This window comes from Aaosphaeria arxii, assembly GCF_010015735.1.
Source record: "Aaosphaeria arxii CBS 175.79 unplaced genomic scaffold BU24scaffold_7, whole genome shotgun sequence".
Lineage (NCBI taxonomy): Eukaryota > Fungi > Ascomycota > Dothideomycetes > Pleosporales > Aaosphaeria > Aaosphaeria arxii.
The window spans coordinates 1202166-1215161 of NW_022983480.1; the positions used below are offsets into that span (position 1 = coordinate 1202166).

Here is a 12996-nt window from a genome sequence, read left to right on the forward strand (position 1 = left end):
TAAAACGTCTGCGCATACCATGGTGTCGCTCTCAACAATGACGGCCGTGTCTGCGCTCGCATTTACGAACGTCACGAAAGCACACTTCGGGATCTCTGGGAGTGAGAAGCCAATCCAGATGCCAGTGCTTTGCCGCGTTACAGCTGGGTAGCCTTCGTTGCGATCGGATCCTTGTCTGCTGCGAGGTAGGAGGCAAGCAACGTATGGACGTTGATGCGAGGGGGAGACCAGAGAGTGGGTTTCGACAAGGCCTCATGCCTCAATGACATCCGAGAAGGCATAGATCACTTGCACTTCATCGGCATCGTTCACTGCGATATCAAGCATGAGAATATCTTCCAATCCGCCCTGGATCCACGGAGGCCCCCGGCCAGTCTACCCATCGTCCCTTCGAGGCACGTCTCAAACGGGGGCAGAAACTTCCCTCTCCTTCGTCGCTTTGTGGTTGGCGATTTCAACGCATGTCACGAACGGGGTGATTCTTTGACCATGAATGGAACGCCAGGTTAGATCTCCACCGGCTATCTTTTAGCAAAGGCCGAACTTAATTGGTACGCCTACAGGCAGGTCGCAGCTTTCGTTATGCGGGGGTATCAGAATGATGTGAAAGTCAATGGCGTTGAGAAATGCAACAGCTGCCAATAGACCGAGAGGTTTCCTTCATGATGATATGGGCCAGTAGGAGATTCACCGTCTTAGGATCTGCTTCTCGGGGAGGAGTTACTACTCAATCGAATGTCTCCTGCTATGTCTATACAAGACTCCACAATTGATATGCGGCTTGTTATCAGTGAGGTTGGTTCGTCGAAGTATACATGATGTATTTCCATCGTAGCAAAGCATCGGTTCTATGGCATCAGGTCTGACTATATTTATTGCATTTCAATGCCCCGTATATACAAACTACGCGACATAGGATGTTCTACCTCAAGCATCCACATCCGTACAGTTGCCTTCCCACACACGTGCACCCGATCCCACAACAATCACTTCTCAAGCTTTGGCCCACATTCACTCTCACAGTGATTCTACTTATGGCCATTAGCCACGCCACTGCCATCGTGCACGTCCCCGCCTCGACCGCAGAGTGAATGTAGTAGTATAAGAGGACAATTTTTCGCTGGCCCACAACCTTTCTTCCCTCAACCCTACTCGCACTCCATACCAACAACCTCCAGATCCCGTGATCTTGACTCTGCCTTCTTGCTACCAGCACTTCTTTACTCTTCTGCTTTAAGCATACAGCCTTTTCTGCTCCACTTCTGGGCCTCACTTCATACACATATACTTCTTCTATATACCAGTCTTCCAGTCACGAAAAGAGATCTGCTCTTCTTCTTGCTTCGGCTTTGAAAAAGCTCACTTTGACTTTGACAAGAATACGTCAAGTATATACACAAACCTCTTTCCTCTTCACTTGCTTGTCACTGTCACCTCTTCCTCCTATTCATCTTTCTCTTCATTACTCGTCATACTTACCCATCACCACCACCATCCATCATCATGCCTGGTGTTATTGTCGGTCTTTTCCTCGGTCTTTTGATCGCCTTCTTCGGATTGGTCGGTGGCATCTATATGCACATCAAAGTTGTTGAAGACAGGGCCAATGGCCACGACTGTAAGTTGATCCACTTCCTCAAAACAGTGTCTGCCTTCTCACTCCAATGCTCAGCCTCTGCTCCCTCCCCTCCGGCCTACGGGTCTCTTGAGGATGTGATGGCTGCCGCAAAAGCAGCTGCCATCGCCCATCTCGAAACGATCCTCGACGACCGCCTGGCTGTCAACCTCGACCGCGCCTACAACACCACGGTGCAAGCAAAACGAGAGATGAATGCGTACCTGCACGACCAGCTGCGCCGTATGACCGAGCGCCTCGAGTCCAGGATCCCTCGTCCCCAGCCCGTCGTCCCGCGAAGCCCCTCGTTCCCCACCTCGCCGAACCCGCAGCTCGTGTCCACGATCAAGACGCTGGAGCGGAAGGTAGCCGACCTCACGGCTCGGCTTCAGGCCGCGGAAGCCGAGACCCAAGAGGCGCGCGCCAACATCCAGCTGGTGCAGGAACAGGCGACCCTCACGCACGCCATGATGCTGTCGATCCCGCCGATGCCAGACATCACGCCGTTCCTCCACCTTCCCGGGGCCTTCGAGGCCCTGGAGAAGAAACTCATGGACATGCCGACCCGCGTCGAGGCCTTGGAGAAGAATTTCATGGCGATGCCCGACGTCACGCCGCTGCTGCCGCTGCCAACACAGGTCGAGGCTCTCTCGACAAAGGTCGACGCCGAGAAGGCGTCCTTGAATGCGTCGTTGAGCGCATCGGTGAACGCGTCGGTGAACGCGTCGTTCAAGGAGCAGGTCGGCAAGCACACGGCGGCCGTCGAGAGGGAGAGGCGGTTGGCTCGCCGCAACGAGAGGAAGATGACAAAGAGGCATTCCATCACCAAATCGAGACTATCAGTAAGTTCATCACGTATCCCGCGACGACAGCCCACAATGCACTTTGCTAATGCGTTGGGGGCTTTCAGGTCTCGGTTGCTCATAGCACAGTTAGTGCGAGCCCGCTGATGAGCCCGCTGATGGGTCTGATTGAGGTTAGTATTGTTTGTATCCCGTATGCATTGCTTTCAATAACGTTGTATTGTCTAGGCCCCACCGAAGGACTACAACAACGTGGAGATAAAAGATGATGATGAGGATGATGATGAAATGGACTGCATCTACTAGTACCCAGTACTAGCAGTCTGTCTTCCTCTCGGGTCTTCCTGGAGTTTCGGGTCTGGGGGCGTTCTGGAATGGTGTTTAGGCCTTGGGATCGGTTTTCAAGTTCCCTGGTCACGGTCTGTTGTTGTTTTAATCGCGTCTTGATATTTACCGACTTGATACTACAAGTCGAAGCTTGAGTACCCTTTTCGGAGGAGGAAAGAGAAGCAGTTATATACCCCACCCCATGAGTACAAGCAGCGAAAGAGCCTTGCTCGATGGGTCAATGAAAATAATTTATTGCAATTTTTACTTGACTTGCCATGACACTATTTACACCCTTTCCTCCCCTTCCCCCCTTTCCCCCTTCCCCGCCCAATCCACCTTACGATCAGCTCTACTTACCCACAGGCTCCCTAATCATAAGCGGCGTAACATACAACTCCTCAGGCCCACCCCAGGGCGTCAGATCCAGCTTAAACAACCGCACGTCCCGGAACCCGAGCTTCTCGTAGAACCCATGCGCCGCAGGGCTCGACTCAAGATAACACGGCAGACCCAGCTCATCCGCCTTCACGAGCCCCCACTGCACGAGCTGGCGGCCCGCACCGCGGCCTTGGTGAGCGGGGTCGGTGTGCAGGAGGTGCAGGTCTAGTAGATGGTGGGTTAGTTGGCGGGTACGACATAACACATTGCAACACAGCACAGATAGTTCAAAGACATAAAAGGCGATGATGGGATACACCTACACAAATGCTCCTTCCCCCTCAAAACCTCCTCCTTACACTCCCCCAACCCGCCAAAGAACGCCCTACACGCCTCCCCATTCACCCCCTCCGCGTCCTCGGGCACACTCCTCTTCGCGCCCCTCGCCAGCTCCGGAGTGTCGTACACGTGCCATGACGCGAACGCGACCATCTCGCCCGTCGATTCGTCGACCGCCTTGACGTACCTGATCGCGGGGTTGTTTTCCCGCGCTGCGATGGTGGAGGCGATGCGGCGGGCGGTGGAGTCGGCGGGGAAGGGACCTGGGAAGAGGATAGTGCTGAGGGGGTTGGGGGAGATGGGGTTGGCGTAGGCTTTGTTTTCGATGGCGTTGGAGAGGGGGATGTCGGCGTCGGTGGCGGGGAGGATGGTGAATGCCATGGTTGGATTTGGTTCTTTCGGTTTCACTTTTGCTTTGTTCTGGGGGGTTTCTGACAGGAGAGTGTTGGTTTAAAAAGGGCCAGAGGGTTACGATAATATGAATTGAAGAAGATGAGATGGTGGGAGTGAGGATTATATGTAGACGCATGTACGAGCATGTTGGCGAATGAAGTGATGTTGCGAACCGAACTCTAAGCATTTTGTTTTTGCCTGTTTGGGTAAGGCGGCGTGAGTGGTCAGCCCTTGTGCCGCCCTTAAAGTTAACGTCAGTCGATGGCATTGAGATGGGACACGGCATGGCATGGCATTGTATTGAATTGCATGGTATTACATATGGTAAAGATGCGCGGCGCTTGCATTGATCGATTAGTTTCCAAATGCATCAGTATGAGTGTCGGTGTTTATTGTAGGTTTTCGAATTCTTTGGAGTTCATTTCAGTCGATGTCTTCATGGGGTGTGTGGAGTGGCCAAAATGGGTAGTAATGAAATATCAAATGATTGCCATATTGTTTCGTGAGATTCCCTTTGAAATCAGCTACGGGGATGTGTAGATAGCACTGCAAAATCAATTGGCGTGGCACAGATGAAACACTTGCAGTCTAGCGATCTACTATTGTGTTATTCTCACAGCAGCGGGCTCTCAAGAACACGGCGGTCGGCTCTTCTCAATTAAGAACGATGGTTCAATAGAAGAACAGATCATAATTACATAGCTGATTGGGTGTGTTGTTGATGTTTGAGCGAGTCAGTGAGTACTCTTCACCTCCACGACAAATAATAAAGTTCTCAAAGCACCAAATGTCACGTTCCAAAACGTCCTTTAATTAATTGTTAAACGTACAATTGAATTATCAAGTGAAAATTGCTACATGTGCAAAAGGTCTTTGTACGTATGTATGTAAAATAATTGGAATGGGTCTCCGCAAACATTCGTCGGTTTGCCTCCCAAGACTTCAGATCTTCAAAGCGCAACCTAATATACAGCCAAACACTGATCGCTCTTGCAATCTCTAGAACTGACGGTGAAAGACAAACACGCTTTGTGTGTTGATGAAGACCTTAGGTATATATAGGAGTTATAAGAACCTTGATACACTTTTGTAGTCAATGTTAAATGCCCTTCGACGCTTGACGTTCATTTCTTGGCACGTCCAACATTGTGTCTATTTATGCAAAGCATGGAGGTCGATTTCCCTCCCAATTAGCTTGAATGGATACTTGAGAAACAATTCTCTTCATAGGGAAATTTTCATGAGCCTTCTTTCTATACAATCCTTCCACTCAGTCATATAATCGCTTCGACGAAGCAAAGGTGCTGGTCACAGCAGTGAAGTCTCAAAATGAGCGATATACTCCAGCGATTATACAATCACTTTGCAAGAATGAAAAAGGCGCGGGTTAGCATCAGGAAGCCCCTCCAATAGTTGACTGAGGCTCAGAGGTAATGGAGATTCCCAACCACCGTCCGCAGCGGTGAGCGGGAATTTCACTTCACTCGCAGTCTCTCACCTTCACCTCTCTCAGGCTCTCACTCTCACTCCCAGTCTCCCACCTTTACCTTCTCGCCAGCCTGCTCGATGCCACACGCACGTTCCACCATCTACTTCTATCGCCCACCCACCCTCTTGCTCCTTCTCCCCCTCAGCCCACTTCGCCTACCAGTTGACTATCCAGAAACGCCCACCAGCTTCACAAACTTCAACTACAGACGAACGCGGTTTTATATACCACCACCACTACCAAAACCAAAGACCTATATACACCCACCTCTCTTTCTCTCCTCTTCTTCGGTCCCTCAGCGACCACCACCAAAGCTTCTTTTTCACTTTCTCTTCTCCTTCTTCTTCATCCGCCGCACCATCGCCATCATGATGTACGGCATTATCACCTCCTTCGTCAGCCTCGTCGAGAAGTGCTCCGCTGGAGCCCCGGAGGGCATCAGCCGTGCCGGCGTCGAATACGCCCACGGAACCCTCGAGACGCCGGAGAAGAGAGCGCGACTTCGTTACGATTTCCGCAACTTCGTAAGTGAAGTCAGCTTGCCCATACTCCGTCGCTCACAACTAACACGTCCCGTCACCGTAGTACTCATATACCACCAAATCCCATGGCACGGCCAGGGCCATCTCGGATAGAGTCTACCAACTCGCCGTTGAAAGTCTGGGCATTGAGCCCGACTACCGAAGCGAGCCGCTCGAGACTCATCATGAGCTCGGCGGAGACTTCGAGCTGAGCCTGGAGCCAGACCTGGAGTGCGCGTCGATGCACCCTCCAAAGGTCACCAAGGGTGACAACCCCACCGGAGTACAGATCTTCGGTTTGAGTTTGGATGAGGAATCGGTCGAGAAACAGGGCGTAGGCGCCCTAGTCAGTGAGAGCACAGAGCATGGTGAGTTTGATCCTATCCTGATATCAGATATTCTTCGAACGATTGCTGACGATGGTTATTATCTACAACAGCCAACTCAGTGCGACGGGACTTCGGCGGTAGTCCCTCACTCCAAGTCGACAGCCGCTGGATCGCTAAAAGCCCTCCTAGTGAGGTGCTTCCAGACCAGCGGAACGAGGAGGTGTTGGGGGGTTCTGCCCCCGTTGCGGACGACGAAGCTGCTCCTGTCGCTGCTCCCACCCCGGCGACATCGCAGACGTTGTTCGACGTCTCCACCGCGCCTGTCGTCGCCCATGGCACGAAGCGCACCGCGCATGACGCCTGGCTTGACAACGACTTCAGGCCGGTGAAGAAACGCGTTCGACCGAACGACTGCCCGACTCCTCCCGCAGCACCAGCAGCACCAGCAGCACCAGCAGCACCAGCACCAGCACCAGCACCAGCACCAGCACCAGCACCAGCACCAGCACCAGCACCAGAACCAGCACCAGTACCAGTACCAGTACCAGCACCTGCACCCGCCATCAAGAGCCTGAAGCGCTCAGCGCGAGATGCCTATCTCGTCGCCGGAGACTTCAGCAGGACGAAGAGACGAGATATGGGTGACGGTGAATGGGTTGAGTGTGGCTCTGCTCCCCTACCCCCTCTCCCCAGACTCGCATTCGTCCCGGCGTTTGTTCCCGCTCCCGCTCCCGCTCCCGCTGCCGCTGCCGCCCCTGCTTCTGCCCCGGTCCCAGCACCGACGACCACCAGCACCACCACCACTATCACCACCGGCGACGCCACCCCTGCCGGTCCCTCGATGACTGCCCCACAGAGGTGCAGCATCACGATCCCGGCAGCTGGGTTGGCCGAGCAAACCCATTTGCTGGAACTGGTTCGCCTGAACGCGGAGAGGAGTACGGCGCAGAGATCGCCACACTTTGTCATGCTTGCGGCCGTCGACGCCGTCGAGTTCTTGCGCTACCTCGCGCAAGGTGTCTGCCAAGGCCGTGCGGAGGCGGTTCATGACCTCCTGCACACATGCCTGGCATCTGGATCAAACCGCTCGCTCTTCGACAACCACGTCTGGGATTGGCGCAGCATAATGGCTGCCTTGAGCCTGCAGCCGCTGGCGACCGACTACCAGCACGTTGGTCCAGAAGAGCGAAGACACTTTACAAGTAAAGTGTTCGAACAGATCGCCGGCGTGAGCAGACACCTTGCCGGAAAGCCCAAGTTCTCGATGGGCAACAAATATACGAGGAAGTATATTTGGAGTTGGCAGGCGATGAGAGAGACGGCCCAGGTGGCCGAGAAGAACTTGGTGGAGTTGAGTGGGAGGACGGGACAGAGCAAGGGGTTCTATCGGTCGAAGGGGGCCGCCATACTGGCGAGTTGGGGTCGCCCGGAGAAGGTGGAGGGGAAGGTGGATGAGGAGATCAGGAAGTACGAGCGCATCGACAAGATGGCCGAGTAAGAGGAGGAGGCGGGGTTGGCGGGGAGGAGCGTTCTGATTACTTGCGACTTGATATTTTTGCTGCGTTTTTGTTAGATTTGGAGTTGGAGTTCGGAGTTTGGAGTCTCCTGATACCCAATGCTCCCTATCGACCTTTTAGATTAGATTCCCGTCATCAGCATATACCGCGTCACAGAAACGCGAGAATGAATGCTTTACTCAAGGACCGAAAAAGGTTCTCATCAAATGCGTTTTCATTATTGAAGAAAAACTATATAATACATGATGATACTCCTGGGAATGCCGCTATGATGCGATTTTTGGGGCTCGTGGAACTTGCCAAAAAGATATTCGATACATATCAAAGTTAAATCACTCGTTTTCAGTCGCATGTCCAGTTGGGCCTTGCGAAGTGTCTAGTCCTTGTCAGTGGGAGGTCAAATTGAAGAGACTTCAGAGACTTACAATCCATAGTCACAAAAGCGCGATCGACCTCTTTCAAACCTGCTCCATGTCAGTAAGTGCTCAACTACAAACGATGAACATTCAAATCTTACCCTCCATGCAATACTGAATTGTCTCGGCGACATCGTGTGCTTCCTTCAATGGAGTCTTCTCATCCATCAATACGTCCACTTCAACCCAGACACCATCTCCCGCGTGATATGCCTTAATCGACTTGTAGCCTCCAACAAGCGGGGAAAACCGATAGGCCATGTACAGCATCTTTCGGGCCGTGCGATCGTCGGCCGCCTCTCCCGTTAGCTTCACGATGTTCTCAATACAGGTGCCGGCCCAGTCGTAGATGATGTACAGTGATAGGATAGTAGCACCAACTGGATCCAGCCACCAGACGTCCAACTTGTTTCCAATCAAGGGGAAAAGAAGCGATAATGTGTTAAAGTAAACATCAGTTTTGCAATCTTGTGCCAGCGCACGGACCTGCGTTGTTTTCACCCGCATGCAGCCTAGTCCTATTATGCCCTTTACGACGATGGTAGAGACCATGCTGAAGATTGCCATAGGAGGTAACTCTGCGGTGGTGTGATCGCCACTCGGGAGGAGCTTTTGTACCGATTCTTGCAAGATCTGGATGAATGAGACGACCATGATGATGGAGAAGACAAGGATTCCAATCGGTTCGAGACGACGACGTCCAACGGGGAACTTCTTTTTTAGACGTGTTAAACGCCAGCCAACGAGTTTATTTGTGCTCCAGATGATTAATGTGCAGAGAAGATCAAGCGCAGAGTCGACAAGCGATGCGATCAGAGAGAGTGAGGATGAATATATAGCAGCGATTCCCTTCGCGGCGAGGAGGAGAATGTTGACAATGACATTGATCTGCGAACAATTAGCATGCGTCTCTGGTGTATGTCGTCCACGGATTGGGGAATGAATCCTACATTGATAGCCCATCTCACATTCCTGTCGGCTTTCCTTCGCTTCTCAATCTCCTCGTCAGGGAGAAAGCACTCCACGGTCCCCTCACTCGTGTGCAACGGGCCACGATCTTCAGCAACACCGTCATGGTCCAGGTCGCGCGGGCCCATACTGTCCAAAACGTCGTCTGCAAGTGTGGTCACGACCATATCGACCTCGAGCCAGTCATCGAGCCTGCGGTTCTGCTCTTCGTAAAATGCGCGCAACTTCTTATTTTGAATGGCTTTCAACTACAAATCACTCCGTCAGCAATGTTTCTAACACAAATGCACGTGAATGTTTGATATACCTCTTTTTCATTCTGCCTGAATTTCTCCAACCCTTTATGATCCACCGAATTCAATAGCTTCTGCTTCATCTCGCGAAGATGCTTCTGGTCCATCGTCGCATCGACAACATCTCGGAACCGGAATTTTCGTAGGTGGGAGTCATGGCCATAGCTGCCACTTTCTAAGTCTAAGTGTTTGTAGGTATGGTCAGGGTCAGCTTTGCTGGAGCCGTTGGAGATGAGTTCGCGTCGTCTTGAAGCTACCATGTCCGGCCGTATGTCGGCGGTGTTGTGCTCGGAATGCAGAAACACGATAGACGAGTAAACAAAGCAAGGAAAGACTAGCTGTAAATATGGCTTTGATAACAAACAATGGAAGGCCACAGTCAAGTACTGGAATGATGGTTTTGAATCGAGTGTAAGAGAAAGACAGGTTGTGGTGAAAGGAAGACAAGAAGCAGACAGGAGGGGGAAAGTTAGAAGTAAGCAGGAGAACGACGGAAACAACTCAGAGCAAGCATCATGAAGGACGTAACGCAGGCCGTAACGAGACAAGCTCAGTAGCTTAAGGCAAAGCCTAAATTGAGATTCCAGGGACCTGGTTCAATCGGCAAAGAAGATCCGGATAGCCATGCATAGCGTAAGTCTTGTTTGATGGTTGTGTAGATGATGACGACATGTGTGGAGAAGCGAATGGGACATGTTGGAGACGTGTTTTACCGCTCATCGCGAACTCAGGTGACTTGATCTCGCTCTCGGCATGCCATCTTTCCTGTTCCTCGTTCCTGGCTCTTGATGCCAATGATGACGGCAAGATCGCTATGTAGCTTAACTTGTTGCAAATATCTAGCTCTATCGGTTGGCGTGCTTCCTTCGATGTTCATTGAGTGAATGCACATTTTGAGAAAATATTCCTAGGAAAATCGATCATCTCGTATGGATTATGGACATCCTTCTCGTCTTCGTCTTCGTCTTCCTCTTTGTCTTCGCGTGGATACACGATCGCGATCAAAAGAAGATGCGAAGAACAGGATTGAGCGGTGACGTCATGCCGTTGTTCCCACTTTTAAACGAGACGTCAACCTACACTACTCGCACCGGCCTGGCACAGTTGAAACCACCAATAATTAAAAGATACCCTAATATAGTGTCCCGCAATTCAATTATATTTATCTCATGCCTTCTGAATTGTACGAGTACGAGTATGCCACACTTGTTCTATCAGGCGACTGCTGGAGTGGTAGAGTCGCAGTTTGTCGCTTAACCTTTTGGCTTCAGACACCTTCTCGTAACGATTATGCTAGATGTGTACGTATATCATACCTGAAAATCTCCTATTTTTTAGGAATAAAAACCTGGAAACATGAAGTCATTAGAGAGCGGCGAAGGGATCTGATTTCCTTGTTCGCATTCTATATGAAAATAAAAGAGATGGTATCAAACCTCGCAACAAATCAAGGTCCGAAAAAAATACCAATGCAAAATCACAAAAACTATATGAAATAATCATCATCTCCAACCGGACCCAACAAATACTGCAGAGCCAATCGCTGTTGCTTATCCCTCTCTGCTTGGTGGTTTACTACGACTTCGATCATTCCTGGTTCCAATTGCGCCTCGACGAAATTACACCATACCAGATGCGACGCTGGGTAGAGGGACAACCATTGGTCTGCGACATGCCAGAGTTGTATGCGGTGATAAGCGTAGTCGTGGATCTGCTCCGGAATGTCCTCGTCTTGGTCCATTTTGAGATACGCATCCTTCTCAGGCTCTGGCGGCCCATTCTCGACAATGTACGGCAGAGAGAGAAGTTGTCCCGCATTCATATCGCAATCGTAGAAAGAACGAATGGATTCCCACACACTAGCAAGGTACTCATCGGGATCATGCCACACATTGCTATTTATTAGGTCATATCCACCCGTGTAAAGAACAATGACGTCCATTAGATCGTAGCATACTGCAAGGTAGAAAAGCACGATGGCCTGCCGCCGACTAAGCTTTCGCGTCTTGGGAAAAGCCTTCACGAGACCAAAAGAAGCCATAGATGCGTAGCAGTTGTTGGAAAGGGCGAAGTCCCAAGACTCCTCCAGGTAAGGTTCGTCTAGGTAGTTGAGGTATCGAAAGGAGATGTCGTCCCAAGCAGAATCTTTCTTCTCGGTCAGTTGCTCAATGGTTGAAGAAGTCCTTCTGCTCTTCCAGTGTTCTTTCACTGCCTGAATGGCCCTTGAGTATGAGGATCTCTTATTAGCTTTGATATTGCGGGGATTTATTGGTGGCAAGAGATCAAAAGAAGCCTGAGGAGGTGGCGTCAAGCGCGGTCGCAGCATATATTCGAGAAGTGGGTACGCGACCAACCCATTATCTTCACGGATCGCAAGATCCAATGCTGTATCTCCTTGCGCGTTCAGGTACCATGGATCCGCGCCCTTTTCAAGAAATTTGACGACGAGTTTAGCGGATGGCCTTTCCAAGAAGTCTTCGCTGTCTTGGTCATAGATTGGGTCTATATTGGCTGCGATGATATGTAATGGATAGGCTCTTTCGAAATACTCGGGATAGACGGAACCGATGTCATTTGTAGGACAATTGACTGAGACGCCTTGGTCGAGCATGGCGTCCACCAATTCGTAGAGCCCAAGGTACAGGACATAACACATCTCTTCGCCTAACTTGAGAATATGATATGTGTCCAAAGGTCTGCATGTAAGCATTCTTTTAACCAATTCCATTTGCCGCGTAAAATACCGCAGGTTCTCGTCGATTGCAGTCATCAGTGGCGACTCCTTGAAGCCGGGGGAAAGTTTCAAGGGAGAAGCTCCCGAATCCAATAGGAGATCGCAGCATGCAATCCACGCATTTTCTTGGTATGCTGCGCCGCTCTTGGTTCTCTCTACTAGAAACTTTGTGGCGATGTCGAGGGGTCTTCCTCGGGCACTCAGCCCGTTCACGTCCTGGCCAATCTTGATACAGTACTCCAGAACTTGACGATTCCCAGCGCGGACAGCTAAGTGGATTAAATCGTAATTGTCCTCGGGCACAAGATTTACTGGACTCGCTCCAGCCTCAATCAAGACCTCAATGGCACCAACAGATCCAACCTGGGCCGCATATATCAATGCTTCTCTTAGCGTTTCGATATACTTCTTGGGAAGGTAGGCACTGACAAGTTCTTTGTCTTGTAAACAGATTTGGAGTAGATCCGTCGCGTTAGCCTTTACGGCGGTCCATAAGAACCGTACCTTCCCCCTAGCTGGAGTGCGTTTCAGCAACGCGATTAGGCTGTTGTCTACTTGATTGTTCCGGACCATTTCAATCGGCAGCCTTCCGTGTATATCCTCAGCATCAGGTCTAGCGCCGCGCTTAATCAATTCCTCCAAGTCGATCTTTCCGGAGTAACCTTTATCGATGATATGGTGGAGAATTCCAGCTCCCTCCGTATCGCGCGCATTCAAGTCCATGTCAGTATGCTCCGCCATCCACATTAGGAGCTCCAATGCTCGGTGATTAACAATGATGTGCATCGGCATTTTGTTTGTGCTCCTGAAGCAATTAAGATTGCAACCCTGGGAAATGGCAAAGTTCATCATCCGGATTGCAACGGACAT

General features: G+C 50.9%; 4 protein-coding genes across 4 annotated transcripts; 2 read left to right on the forward strand and 2 right to left on the reverse strand.

The window, feature by feature from the left end:
* Positions 1 to 1503: 1503 nt before the first annotated feature.
* On the forward strand, positions 1504 to 2861 carry BU24DRAFT_453162 (uncharacterized protein; the record flags this gene model as incomplete). Its single annotated transcript, XM_033531242.1, has 4 exons — positions 1504 to 1618; positions 1673 to 2457; positions 2526 to 2591; positions 2647 to 2861. 4 exons carry the CDS (start codon positions 1504 to 1506, stop codon positions 2722 to 2724), a joined length of 1044 nt encoding a protein of 347 aa, XP_033381178.1. The 3' UTR covers positions 2725 to 2861.
* A 192-nt stretch (positions 2862 to 3053) lies between these two features.
* BU24DRAFT_374652 (acyl-CoA N-acyltransferase) lies at positions 3054 to 3871 on the reverse strand. Its single transcript, XM_033524568.1, has 2 exons — positions 3450 to 3871; positions 3054 to 3351 (listed from the first exon to the last, which is right to left on the reverse strand). The coding sequence occupies exons 1-2, from the start codon at positions 3844 to 3846 to the stop codon at positions 3098 to 3100; spliced, it is 651 nt and encodes a 216-aa protein (XP_033381179.1). The 5' UTR covers positions 3847 to 3871; the 3' UTR covers positions 3054 to 3097.
* A 1244-nt stretch (positions 3872 to 5115) lies between these two features.
* On the forward strand, positions 5116 to 7695 carry BU24DRAFT_494771 (uncharacterized protein; the record flags this gene model as incomplete). Its single annotated transcript, XM_033534081.1, has 3 exons — positions 5116 to 5871; positions 5933 to 6236; positions 6308 to 7695. Exons 1-3 carry the CDS (start codon positions 5425 to 5427, stop codon positions 7693 to 7695), a joined length of 2139 nt encoding a protein of 712 aa, XP_033381180.1. The 5' UTR covers positions 5116 to 5424.
* A 351-nt stretch (positions 7696 to 8046) lies between these two features.
* On the reverse strand, positions 8047 to 9652 carry BU24DRAFT_435193 (uncharacterized protein; the record flags this gene model as incomplete). The annotated part of the gene is made up of 5 exons (XM_033530074.1): positions 8047 to 8090; positions 8140 to 8178; positions 8232 to 9018; positions 9081 to 9347; positions 9407 to 9652. The coding sequence occupies 5 exons, from the start codon at positions 9650 to 9652 to the stop codon at positions 8047 to 8049; spliced, it is 1383 nt and encodes a 460-aa protein (XP_033381181.1).
* Positions 9653 to 12996: the final 3344 nt, after the last annotated feature.